Below are 13478 nucleotides of genomic sequence, written 5' to 3' on the forward strand. Positions count from 1 at the left end.
ACCATGGAGTTACTCAGGACTTCTAACATCGAGTGATCTGTGACCAGTGCTGCATCGTTGTAAGGAGATGCTGGCGTCTCGATACATCTTCTGGCGGCTGTGACGTGCATATTTTCTCACATCTGCTGCCTATGGGATCGCAGATGCGACAGCATTATAGCTGCATACACACGTAAAGATTATCTGTCCAACCAACTAACTAGTTGATTGGTTGGAATGAAAATCTGGTAACGTATGGGAGTAACTGACGATCAGCAATTTGCTCCTAAATGCCAGAAAACAGATGAAAATGGTCGTCAGACAAGTTTGTTAAATGTTTGATCTAAACAATTTGTTCAATCGACAGTTTTTGTCCATTTTCCAGCATTTGGGAGCAAATTGCTGATTGTCATTTGCTTTCATACCTTACCAGATTTTCATTCCAACCAATCAACTAGTTGGATGGTTGGACAGAAAATCTTTACGTGTCTGCACCTTAAGGACTATAGTCAACCCCCCTTTTATGTTTTCAAAAACAGGTAAAAAAATTACTGTAAAATTGCGAAAAGTATAAATATACCTAAAACTTAAAAGAAAAACACAGAAGGCAATTTGCAATTGACCACAGTGGTTTATTGTGTTTAACAGTTTGTTCCAGCTTGTGACACATACTCCATCAAAAACACGTCCATATAATAAAATGTAAAATCCAAAAGTTTCATGATCTCTGCAAAGTGAATCAGTCCTGTAGGTGGTACATACAGTATTTTGCGTTAGTTAAACAATAATGTACTGAATACATGAGGTATAACACAGCAAGAAACAAAAAAACTCCTGTACAGTACGATTACATTTCAAAATACTATACGTAGCTGGAAAACTTTCAGTTATAAAATGCAGGATGAGTTCGTGTTAAACTCAGGGATTTGGGCCCACTGAAATGCATGGGACCTTTGTTCCTGGACCAGTAGCTGTATAGCAAGTATACACGAATCCCTGTCAGAACAAGCAATGTGCATTTTGGGGTAATTATCTGAGTGCGTCAATTGCATTAAAGTAACTATGGAAAGGAATGGTGGAAGAATGATTTACCCTGTTGTGCCCATGTTGGCTATATGTTGCCCATAAAAATATTTTAACCACTATTCTAACAATATAAAAAACAATATCTGTCTTTAAAGAAAATGATGGAATATGTTTGGGTATAGTAATAAATCATTTTATTTTTTTTTCATTGATTTGTTACTTTATCACGTTTTATCGTGGAAGGAGGCACAACGGAACTGCTCTGCTTACAATCAGATTTGCAAAATACTATGAGCTTTTCTGCTTGCTTTCAGTAGACAGATGTTCATGTATTAGTTTATAAGTGACTTAAATGAGAGATTCCAGTTGATCCTTGTCAGAGCTCTGGTTCCTCCTCGTTTGCCTGTAGTAGAAGTTTAAGTGCAGCACCGTAGCCAGGTAGCCTTTAGGATTGTTGAAAGACTGGTTAAAGTCTTTGGTTTCAACACTAAGGGATCATAAAAGTTAACACATATATGTACTGTAACAATCGCCAACTGGGAGGTGTGTGATTGTAAACTACAAACATATTTGACTGGACTTCTCGATTTGACCCATTTTTGCCAGAGTTTTTTTTATCTCAAAAAGAAGCGTCCTTTGCGTATGAGGCTTCCCCCTTCCTACATTGGAATACAACTGAACATTCAATGGTTTTCAACGAGTCTGGACAACGATGAATTCAAGGAAAGAGGTACCAAGAATCAACAGAACTGATGAACGACAAGAAAGGATTCACATTAACCCATTTTTCCCAAATGGGAAAACTTTACTAATCAAATTGTTCAGGAAACACTGAACATTTAATTTCTTTGATGTTTTAGAGCATTGCTACATTTTCCTAATTTGCAAGACAGACTGTTCTCTGGCCTCTGTGTCTTGTCTTAGGCTAGTAACACATGAGCAGTTTGATTTCCCCATTTTGCGCTGTAAATGCTGCTGAAAGGCTTACAGTAAGTACCAGGTTCCAGGGCACCAAGTCTAGTGGGTCTCTGGACCTTAGGCTCCTCAGGTCAAGCGGTTTAATCTTCTTGTGCCCTACAGTGAAATAGGACCCTCTAATCTCTTTATCTATTAATAGCCAGTCTTGTTTTTATTACGATGTTTGTTCCCAATTGTAAAGTCCTGCTGAGTATGCTGCCGCTTATATAAGTAAGTGTTGTCCGTCTTTATCATAGTAGTATTTTGCCATTTTTCAAATCAAGTCACGTACAGTGATTTATAGGCGTAACGGAAAATTTCCAGCAAGCACCCGTTCAGTACAAGTTTTAGCTACCACTTAAAGTGGGGGATATTTGGGATGACGTAAAAATGCCTTTAGAATGTGGATGTGAGTGGGAGGACCAATGGGATGCCACAATGTCTGTGATTGTGGATTCTCATTGGACCTTTAGCTCACAGTTCCCTCCAAAATATATCTCACAGCCTCGGTTTTCACCTAGGAAAATTAAACAACCATGGAGCCTGGGGACTGAATGGAGCTGCCCCCAAACTCTTTGAAGGGAATGGGCATGAAATACCGGCGACTGGCGGTTCAAATCCTGACACTGGAAGGCCAACGCTGAAGATCCCGACAGGGGTGGTAAGTATACTATCCCTACACCTATGCCCCCCCTAACTCTATCCCTTCCTCTTTGGTGCCTAACCTCCCCCCTAGTGTCTAACCCTAACCTCTCCCCGGTGGTGGCTAACCCCCCTTTCCGTAGCATAACCCTCCTCGGGGAGTGCCTAAACCTAATCTCCCCCCGGGGGTGCCTAAACCTAACCCCCCATCCCCAGGGAAACTGTGATCCTTACCGGGATCCAGACATTCGGGGGGTCCGGCGTTCGAGATGCCGACGCTGGTATCCTGATCTCCTTCGGAATATCAGCGTTGGTTTCGGTATTTCAGCGGCCGGCAATTTAACTACATCCCCTTTGAAGGGCAGGAGGGTAACGCTATAATGCTCTGCTGCTTCTCTTTGTTGGACAGTTTTGTGTGTTTGATAATTGAGCCTTCTGCTTTTCTTTTTTTCAATTTTATTCGTAAAACAAAAGTTCTTTCTTTACCATCAGTTAAAGTGCACATTGTACAAAGTTTCTTAATGAATTTTCTTGACTTTACATGTGTGAATGTTGTATATGTTGGGAACAGAGACCTCTGTGAGAAGGTCGCTGCCTGACATTTGTTGTAGAAATAATTATCTCCTACCGCTGGTATGTTCTTAGAAATGGTGCCTCGTTATCTTCAGATCCTGCAGTTAAATATTTACATTTTTTGTATCATTTGGCTAAAGCTGAAATATATATTCAACTTGTCCTTTCAATTTCCACCACCAGAAACAAGATCAGAAGCTTGCAATCGGGTTATAAGCAGCAGAGATCAGTAAGTGAGCAAATCGGAATAACACAGTAAAATAAACTTTACAGAGCCATACGAGGTGCGAGGTACCGTTTGCTCGTTTCACCTGGTGTCTTGAGCCTTCAACACTATTTGTCCGTAATTTATTCAGATGGGAAGAGCTGTAGATGCTGCTCCTCGCGGGCTGACCTAGACTTCATTCCCTGCTTTAACAACAGAGCTATTCATTAATTACATAACATTAACACACGCTATTGCTAAATGCTGGGTTGGACTCCCATGGTAATTCTCAATCCACACCGTGGACCCTCCGCTGATACCCCTGTTCTGTGTACTTCCCAGTACATTTGCATGTCACCCAAAGCTATCTGTGTTTGACCCACGTAAGGAGTATATAATACAGTAGAGCAAGATGGGAACTATTGGAGACTTCAAGGACCCAGCAGATTGGGCAAACAGCGCATTATAAGGACCTGCGGACCCAGCCTAAATATTAACATAGGTGCGTTGTTTGGTTTTTTTGCCCATTTTCTCCATCTACTGTGTTTCCAAATCTGTTCCATTAAATAATAGACTTGTCAAATAGGAATATGTTTCATTGGCTTATCGACCTTCCATATTTTCTGTATGTAAAACAACATGACAACATTGTTGTGGATGACAGCAATGGCCTGAAACCGGGGAAGCTTTAAAGCCTGTGACAGTGATGCATATAAAAAAGTGTTGAAAGAACAACTTCTATGCGTAATGACGAGTGTACATGTACATGGACATGTATTCAAATGATGTCAACTTTTTTTTTTAATATATCCCTTATGGCAAACTGGAAAATAGTTATTGGCCTTCAACTCATATCACCAAAAATACTGTGTGTATTGAATGGTGCAATATTATTCTTGTTGGAAATTGGATATAAAGGTTTGATCTCTGTGCACAGTTTACAGCGTGCCATACAAAGGACCGTATTCTCAAAAAATAGTAAAAACAAAAAAATCGGTTACATCTCCAGATGATATTCACCACTAGTGAGTCATAAATGTCACCTTCCTGGACAATGTAGGAGGTGAAATATTGACCGTGGGCAACATCTCCACTTCTATAAACCCGCACTTTAGTAAATATACCCCCTAGAGTTGCATTTACTAACCAGGTGTGTTCTGCATTAAATATTATATCTTGTTTAAATGTTGGCGTAAAAACCGCAGAGAATTGTCGTCTTGCAAAAGCCGCTTAGTAAATCTAGTTCCTAGATTTTGTTTTTTCTTTTGGGTGGGGTGTAAGTACAGTGATATGTGACTGTGATATGTTCACTACTTGATCCCCCAAAAAGGACAGATAAATATCGCAGGCAGTAGCCTTCTGTAGCCATTGACGTTAACCGGTACTGCTCCATTGATGTAGCTTTGCTTTCATCTTGATATGGGATCACAGTTTTGGTTGTGTCGTTTACCGATCGCCATCGGACAGGGCAGGTTGTAGGGGGAACAGTATATATTTGTAGAAGTAAATGAAACCATGCTTGTACTGTACGTTATATCTTCAATAGGAAAGTTTGAGGACCTGAGTGAGTTGACCCGCCAGTTTCTTCAAATTTTAACCTCCTCTACGTGTAGACCGCCAGAGAAGGCATTGTCTGCTGTGAAAGTCATTTCTGATGCCTCAGAAATACAATAGGTCTACACAAGGTTGTTGGAGAGTCTTTGCTGGTTCTCAAATTCTTCTTCTAGGTCTGCGCTGTAAGCATCACCTGATGGAGGACAATATACTGTGTCAGTGAGGTTTAACAGTGTGTGTATAATTGTGCAAACAAAACAAGAATAAAAAGGCAAAAGACTAACAATACAAGACATGGCAGAACATAGGATAAAACATAGAAGCCGTATAACCACTGCTGCACATGCAGTCATAAGTGAGGGTAGCAAAATGACATGAGATAAGAGGGCCCTTCGCATTAGAGCTTACAATCTTCTGTAGGAACATGGCTGTTATAGACTAAAAGCAAAATAGAAAACTTATTGTCAGTTCCCAACATTTTTGGGTTGAATGTGCTTCTGATATGTGGCACATGCAAAGTAGACTGCTTGAATATAATGTACTAGACCTAACACTACTAAGACCTGTTCAACACCTACTGTATCCACTAAACATTTCCCATCTGCTAATAGTGCCCCCAGTAGTAGTCCCCCCTATGTAGTGCCCCCAGTAGTAGTCCCCCCCTATGCAGTACCCCCAGTAGTGGCCCCCCCCCTATGCAGTGCCCCCACTAGTGCCCTAAGTAGTGGTCCCCCCTATGCAGTGTCCCTTATACAGTGCCTCCAGTAGTGGTCCCCCCTATGCAGTGCCCCAAAAGTAGTCCCCCCTATGCAGTGACCCCACCCTTATGCAGTGCCCCCAGTAGTAGTCCCCCCTATGCAGTGCCCCCAGTAGTGGTCCCCCCTATGCAGTGCCCCCACTAGTGCCCATTATATAGTGCTCCCAGTCCCAGTAGTGGTCCCCCCTATGCAGTGCCCCTTATATATTTGCTTCTAGTAGTAGTCCCCCCTAAGCAGTGCCCCTTACATATGTAGGACACGGAAAATAAACAAAAACACTTACCTAAATCCACGCACCTGCCGCTGTCCGCTCTTCCCAGCACACTCTGCACTATGGGAGAGACGTCATGACGTCTCTCCTATCACCCACTGCGGGAGCCAGAGAGTGAGCTCCAGGCCGGCTCCGGCAGTGGGCGCAGCAGCCATTGAGAGTCTGTCTGACTCTCATTGGCTCCTAAAACAAACACACCGCCGACGGGTAGTATGAGCGTACTACTCAGTGCTGGCAGTGGTGTGCTTGTTACTATGTAGTGCGGACCACACTCACTACGGTCCACACTACACTTACTGATCGGCGGGCAGGGGGGGTTTCTGGGTACTCATATATTACATATATTTTAATTTCTTTTTCAACACTTATTAACTACTCGCACACATCTATACTTTACACTGCACTGTCACTCTTTTTCCATTTTCGTGTGATGCCCTGGGGGGTCCTGGGCTGGATGTTTTTTGGGGTGCTCTGCGCCCCGGACGTGATCCCCTTAGTATTAGGGACTGCTAGTGACGGAGAAGCCGTGACGTGGCCTAGCAGCTTCCCATGTATTTGCAAATGCATGCAACCAATATCTCTGAAGTTTTATTACCATATAGCACAGGTTCTCAAACTCGGTCCTCAGGACCCCAAACAGTGCATGTTTTCCAGGTCTCCTGACAGAATCACAAGTGAAATAATTAGCTCCACCTGTGGATCTTTTAAAATGTGTCAGTGAGTAATGAATGCACCTGCTGGGTGACCTGGAAAACGTGACCTGTGTGGGGTCCTGAGGACCGAGTTTGAGAACCCCTGCCATATAGTGTTCATATATTGTTACTAGTATAATTCAGTGTACTGAGAAACAATAGGGGGTTAAACCCCCCTCCCTTTTCTACTTGGTATGACCCCTCCCTCTCATGCACCTGAAAAGTACTACCAGATTGATTGAGCAGCTGCCATTTTTTTTGTTTGTAACCGTAAAGTGTGAGCATGAGCCTCTCTGCTTTTGGCACAATTTAACAAAGTGCGTTACATGACTTTGCTAAATAAGCAGTTTTTCTATATACTGCTGAAAATGAAGTCTACCTTAAGTCTTCGCTATGACATCACTACTTCATTTGGAGTTACCCAAAATTATAATTGCAGCGCTATTGGCAACAAATTTGTGAGAATGCGAATTGATATATTTCCAGCCTATTTTCTCACGTAACATTAGGTAAATATAATAAGCCGTGTGAGGGGGTATTATCTTTCACACCCCTTACTGTGCACATTCTTTTTCTGCTAATACGGTAACATTCTATGTTAATTTTTCACAAACTGTAATTTGCTACTTCCCCTCCGAGTATAATTAAGGATACATGTTCTTTAAAAGAAAAAAAAAAAAACACCAGATGCAGTTCTGGCACCAATACACGCACATGCAATACATGTAACTACGGTATATTAGATTTCACATTTTGAAACATACTTTACCAAACTGGTTTTGCCTTTTTAAATTGTTGCCACTTTAAATTTACTGGCTTAGCCGACAAAATCAAACTGGTTCCCTAAATTGCAGCCTATTACTGTACATATACTCCTATGTGTAAGTCTGGCTTTATGTTATATGTTTTGCTTGTATTTTTTGATATGCTGTATAATTGGGTTGGGTGCCGGTTACCGGTGCTCAAGATCCCAGCGGTGAGAATCCCAACGACGTCATCCCGATTGGGTTACAATACCAACACTGGCCAGTAGATACCCTACCCCTAAACCTAACCTTCCCTCCCGCAGCCTAACCCTAACCGTCCCCCAGTGCCTAAACCTCCCCCTATCCCCAATACTTACGGTCGAGATGTCAGCGGTCGGGATTCTGACTGGTGTCGGAATTCCGGCGTCTGCATTCTGACACTGGGATCCCGACAGCCGGGATGTTAACTGCATCCCGTATTATTGATTATTTTTTATGTTACATTATTTTATATTTCATAAATATTTCAATTTCTGCAAGCTTAATTGTACCCATTACTATCAATGCAGAGTATACACATTTGTCCGATCACTGTCACACATAGGCCGGTATCCAATTAGCCAGATATATATTTTCAGGGGCGGAAAAATTATTTTTCCACTGATAATCCCTGTTTTTTTTTACAATTTTTTTTTTTAATACACTATCCTGTTTGTTTGGGCGAACAAATAGGATAATCTGCCTGAAAACACATAGGATGCGTGATAAGTTCACTGACCTATGTGTTTTCGTCATTGCACCAGTGAAAAAACGACACTTTTCTGGGATTTTTTTTCATGACACGTCCGGTCCCAAAAAAAAAAAAGTCCCTGGTAAGTGCCGGCATCAGGCCGGATTTAGGGGCTAATTTGATAACCCCCAGGAGATCCATCAGCAGCATTAGTTTACCGCTGCTAATTTGATACTGGACATGAAGTTATGATACACTGATCAGCCTTAACATTAAAACCGCTGACATTGATTATCTCATTAAATGGCATCTGACAAGGGGTGGGATATATTAGGTAGTAAGTGAACACTCAGTTCTTGAAGTTGATGTGTTGGAAGCAGAAAAAATAAGAAAGAGTAAGGAGCGACTTTGACAAGGTCCAAATTGCGATGGCTATACATGACTGGGTCAGAGCATCTCCAAAACAGTAGGTCAAGTGGGGTGGTTAGCCCCTACCAAAAGTGATCCAAGGGAGGACAACTGGTAAACTAGCGTCAGATTAATGGAAGCCCAAGGCTCGTTGATGCACGTGGAGATGGAAGGCTAGCCGTCTGTTGCTATCCCACAGGAGAGCTACTATAGCACAAATTGCTGAATAAGTTAATGCTGTCTGTCATAGCAAGGTGTGAGATAATACTGTACATTGCATCTTGCTGCATAGATGCAGACGCTGGCCTCTGTCCACCACCGAAAGTGCCTACAATGGGCACGTGAGCATCAGAACTGGACCATGGAGCGATGGAAGAAGGAGGCCTGGTCTGATGAATCACATTTTCTTTTAAATCATGTGGACAGCAAGGTGCTTGTGCATCATTTGCCTGGGGAAGAGCTGGCACCAGGATGCACTACGGGAAGAAGGTAAGCCGGTGAAGGCAGTGTGATGCTCTGGGCAATGTTCTTCTGGGAAACCTTGGATCCTGGCATTCATGTGGATTTTACTTTGACACGTACCACCTACGTAATCATTGTTGCAGACTACAGATGTGCCCAGTTACATTGATGCTTATCACTCAATGCGATTTCCCCGCGCCTGCATACGGTACGCTATGGCGCGCACTGCGTTTGCACCATGCATTACTATGGAAGCGCGGGTGCGAACGCAGTGGGCATATCCACTCGTGGGTGTGGATTTGCCGCGCCAGCGACAAGGATGTAGCTGGGCATATCTGTAAGTACACCCCTTCATGGCAACGGTATTCCCTGATGGCAGTGGCGTCTTTCATATAGATAATGCGCCCCGACACACTGCGTTCAGGAATGGTTTGAGGAGCATGATACAGCAATCAAGGTGTTGACTTGCCCTCCAAATTCCCCAGATCTCAATCCGAGTGAGCATCTGTGGGATGTGCTGGAAACACCAGACCTAGCCATGGAGACCCCAACTCACACCTCACAGGACTTCAAATAACCGCTGCTCGCATCATAATGCCAACTACCACAGGATACCTTTAAGAGGTATTGTGGAGTCCATGCCTCGATGGGTGAGAGCTGTTTTTGGTGGCACATGGGGGACCTACACAATATTAGGCAGGTGGTTTTAATGTTATGGCTGGTGGGTGTCTGACCCTTCACTCATTCATAGTATTGTATTTCTACCCATTTCTGCGTTATTTTCCTTCCTACCAATATATATTAAAATCCTTTCCACAAGTTTGGAATGCCGACATGTTGTATGACTACAATATGACTACACACTGAAGATGAAACTGAAAATGGCGTGTTCTCTGCATGCGCACGACTCAGAATAGCTTGCAACTTTAGCTGCATGCCCATTGGTCCTTTTCTCTTAAATGTGAATGCCCAGTTGCCAACCAGTAAAGCCCATTCAACCATTGCAGAGAAATCACTGAGATGTGTACAAGTCAGAATCGCTAGCAAGTACTTTACGATACATATGTAGCACACAACATACAGTACATAGGCAGTTTGCTAAAAAATCACAAGATGCGGTCGCATTCCGGCTAGCGTGCCATCCAGTGGGGATGCAATCGGGAAGCCGGCTGATGTAAGCACGACAGCCGGCTTCCCGACTGCATTATCCCTGCTAGGGTTAACTGACAGGCGTCTAAATCTAGACGCCTGTCATTTTTCCGACGCCGGGAGACCGGCGCCCGGCATCCCTATCAAAGGGATGCCGGGCGCCGCCAGCGGACAGCCGTGGGGGGGAGGGTTAGGTTTAGGGCTCCCGGGGGCACTTAGGGTTAGGCACCCCCCGGGAGGGTTAGGGTCAGGCTAGGGAGAGGGAGGGTTAGGCACCCCCGGGGGGAGGTTAGAGTTAGGCATCCCCTCGGGGGACTTAGGTTTAGGCAGCGGGGAACGGAGGGTTAGGGTTAGGCACCCCTAAGGAGTGTTAGGGGGCTTAGGTTAGGTTAGTAGATACTTACATTATGACGATCGGGATTTCCAGCGCTGTCCGGCTTCCGCTGCCGGGCTCTGCTGTTTTGTCGGGCTTGCGCTGCCGGGATATCATACCGATTCCATCCAGTGCTAACTAGGGGTGTGTAAGCAATGCTGTAAGCCCAGCGAGCAGGGTCCTGGGGGCATCACGCTCTGGGCACGCAGCCTGTAGAGCTGCCCAAGGACTCTCAGGGATGTGTTCTACTTCCTAGTGCTGGTGGCCCCGGCCCCTATATGTGGCATCATGGGACAGGGTTGGCACAAGGTTGCATAGATCCCTAGGGATGGTAATCAGTGGGTTAAACATTGATGGTACCATTGTTGGTTAAACTCAATGATATGAAACCATTCACTGGGAACCATTAATGGTATTACTGACCGATGGTCACCCCTGCTCTAATACTGTCCGGACAGCGGACCAATCAGAGGTGGGGGCGGGGCACGGAGCTTGGCTGCATGCCCTGGCACCAGGGAGAAAGAAATAAAAACATCACGGGGCTCTATGCAGTTTTTTTGTATCTTTTTTTAATAGCATTTTGGAACAGCAGTGTGATTTCAGATCACAGGCAATAAGTGGCTCCTGGACCTGGCTTGGTACGGAACACAACATCCTATGAATCTGAGCTATATCATAGACATATTATGTGGGCTCTCCCCATTATATACATTGACATGAGACGGTTGTAGTTTTTACCTGTGTGACAGTTGTGCACCCATATTTTGTGACCATCATATCTACACCGACATCTCATCACGTTGTTCCTGAAGTCCGATTCTGCTACTTCAAATTTTGGGTTCAAAACGACCTGTGTTTCATAGGAAATAGATGTAGCAATCCATTATTCATTTTATACCATCAGGAATCTGCTGTAAAATAAAATTCTGAAGTCTAATAGACTGACTATATATGAGTTTCATCCGCCTAATCTGCCAGACGCAGGGAAAGAGCTAATAAGGCTGTAAACCTTACACCCAAGGTCGGCGTGTACAGTATTCTGGTAATGTGCAAGTTATATATCAAACAGCTGCACTATGAATGGTATCTTTACCCCGGTGACATTGCGGGTAATGACTATAGATTTATGAAGAGTTATGTGCTGCTGGAGACAGCGCCGTTTTGATCATATTTCTATGGTCTAACATGCAAACTAACACAAAAACGCTTCTGTGCCATAATAAAAAAAATAGATGATTTATTGCTGCACTGAGAGCTATGTAAGTTCTGCATTTGGAGTGAGCCCAGGATTTATGAATGAATGGATTTGTACAAAATACATATATATATTTTTTTTCATTTTACTTTTAGGAACCAACGTTTTATATTATTTTGTTGTTACAGAGTACAGTACTTCAATACTTTTGTCTGACAAAATCCTCTGGGTGACAGAAACGGAGTGTCGGTCCCAAGTAGACAAAAGTAAATAAAATTGCTTTTGTAATAGTGTTTAAGTTAAAGAGTGCGGGAGACCTGCTGTAGTTTATAAGTGTAAAAACCGGCTATTTATCATCTGTCGTGTTTCAGATTCAATTGAAACCCGACTTTCATGTCAGTCGGTTTTTGCAGTTCTGAATGGCGACGGTTTTAATCTTTCTTTTCAAAATCGACGGCAAAGTCCTCCCTTACCCCAACAGAAGCCAGCACAGTATGCTGAGGAAAAAGGGTTACATTTTTTTTTTTTTTTCTTAATGCATACCTCCCCCTCCAATCAGTAATTAAACCCATGGATAGCACTGTACACTCGGTACAGTGCTACGAGTAATGACAGGTCATTTCTGGTCAGACATCCCACGGATTTAAACGTTATTGTAATTGAATGTATTGACACCTCCCAAAAGGAGGGGGAGGGATTAATCTGCTTATACCAGTCTGGCACATGACACCCTGAAGGCCTGAATGATATTCAGTAATGTTATATTGGCTGTATACTGTATATCTTATTCATGGAGCTATGCTTTACTATGAACAGATGATTTAGTCAGCTGTTATATATAATTAAAATTTTAATTTTTCGATTGGTTATTGCTTGAAATCAGGAGGGAGTGAGGAAGCTTGTTAGATGGCCTTTTACATGCTACTAGGTCTGACCATCAATTATTTTCATTCATAAATTATGTTGCATTTGGATTATATATGTTTATGACTGTCATTTTCTTAAATCTCGACCATGGAGATAGGAGCATTGCTTTCGATGCTATGTTTCCTGCCTTTGTCCAGGTAGCAGGTATATGCATTGGAAGGAGATGATGAGGGCTACTTGCACTGGTTTGCTGTTGGTCCTGTATGGTCCTTTCCAAAGGCTCAGTATACAGGAGATTATCAAACCTCTTGTTCATCTGTTACAAGGGATGGGATTTATTAAAGTGCAGGTTCTTAGAAGTGGAGATGTTGCCCATAGCAACCAAACACTGATATGAATGACTGAAATATTCTCTGTAAAGGGCTGCGGAATATGTGGCCGCTATATAAATAACTATCGATTAATTATTTATTAATCGTCATGAATGTTTGTATAAGACAGACTTAACCAGCAATGAGGGAAAGTCGGCAGAGAGAATAATTGTGGGGGAAATTGAATATGTTATGGCACCTTCAAATATACTGTCAAGGAACAAAATATGGGCAATCCCAAATAGCCTACTAATTAGAGACGTGCGCGGACCCAGCGTGTTTTTTGGTTTTATCAAAATCACCCTCAAATGTTATGGTTTTGGCTCGAATTCAGTTTTGGTTCTGGAATTTATAAAAACAGCTAAAATCAAGTAATTTGGACCTGTTTACATGCAATCCAAAACCCGAGATCCAGTTTTTAGATCCAAATTCCAAACTTATGGGAAGCTGGGACTCTGTTCTACTCGGAACTCTAAAAGTTTGCGTGTGTTTTGGTTTTCTGCCAACCCAAACCACTCAT

General features: G+C 43.0%; 1 protein-coding gene across 1 annotated transcript in view; it reads right to left on the reverse strand.

The window, feature by feature from the left end:
- Positions 1 to 615: 615 nt before the first annotated feature.
- Positions 616 to 13478, reverse strand: part of LOXL4 (lysyl oxidase like 4) — a 112682-nt gene continuing 99819 nt past the window's right edge. The window contains exons 15-16 of the mRNA XM_088482755.1: positions 11264 to 11375; positions 616 to 5129 (exon numbers count right to left, since the gene is read on the reverse strand). Of these exons, the coding sequence (XP_088338881.1) occupies positions 5059 to 5129; positions 11264 to 11375 (183 nt within the window). The 3' untranslated portion in view covers positions 616 to 5058. The remainder of the gene's footprint in view (positions 5130 to 11263; positions 11376 to 13478) is intronic.

This window comes from Taudactylus pleione, unplaced genomic scaffold (genome assembly GCF_031769625.1).
Source record: "Taudactylus pleione unplaced genomic scaffold, aTauple2 ptg000292l, whole genome shotgun sequence".
NCBI classification, from domain to species: domain Eukaryota; kingdom Metazoa; phylum Chordata; class Amphibia; order Anura; family Myobatrachidae; genus Taudactylus; species Taudactylus pleione.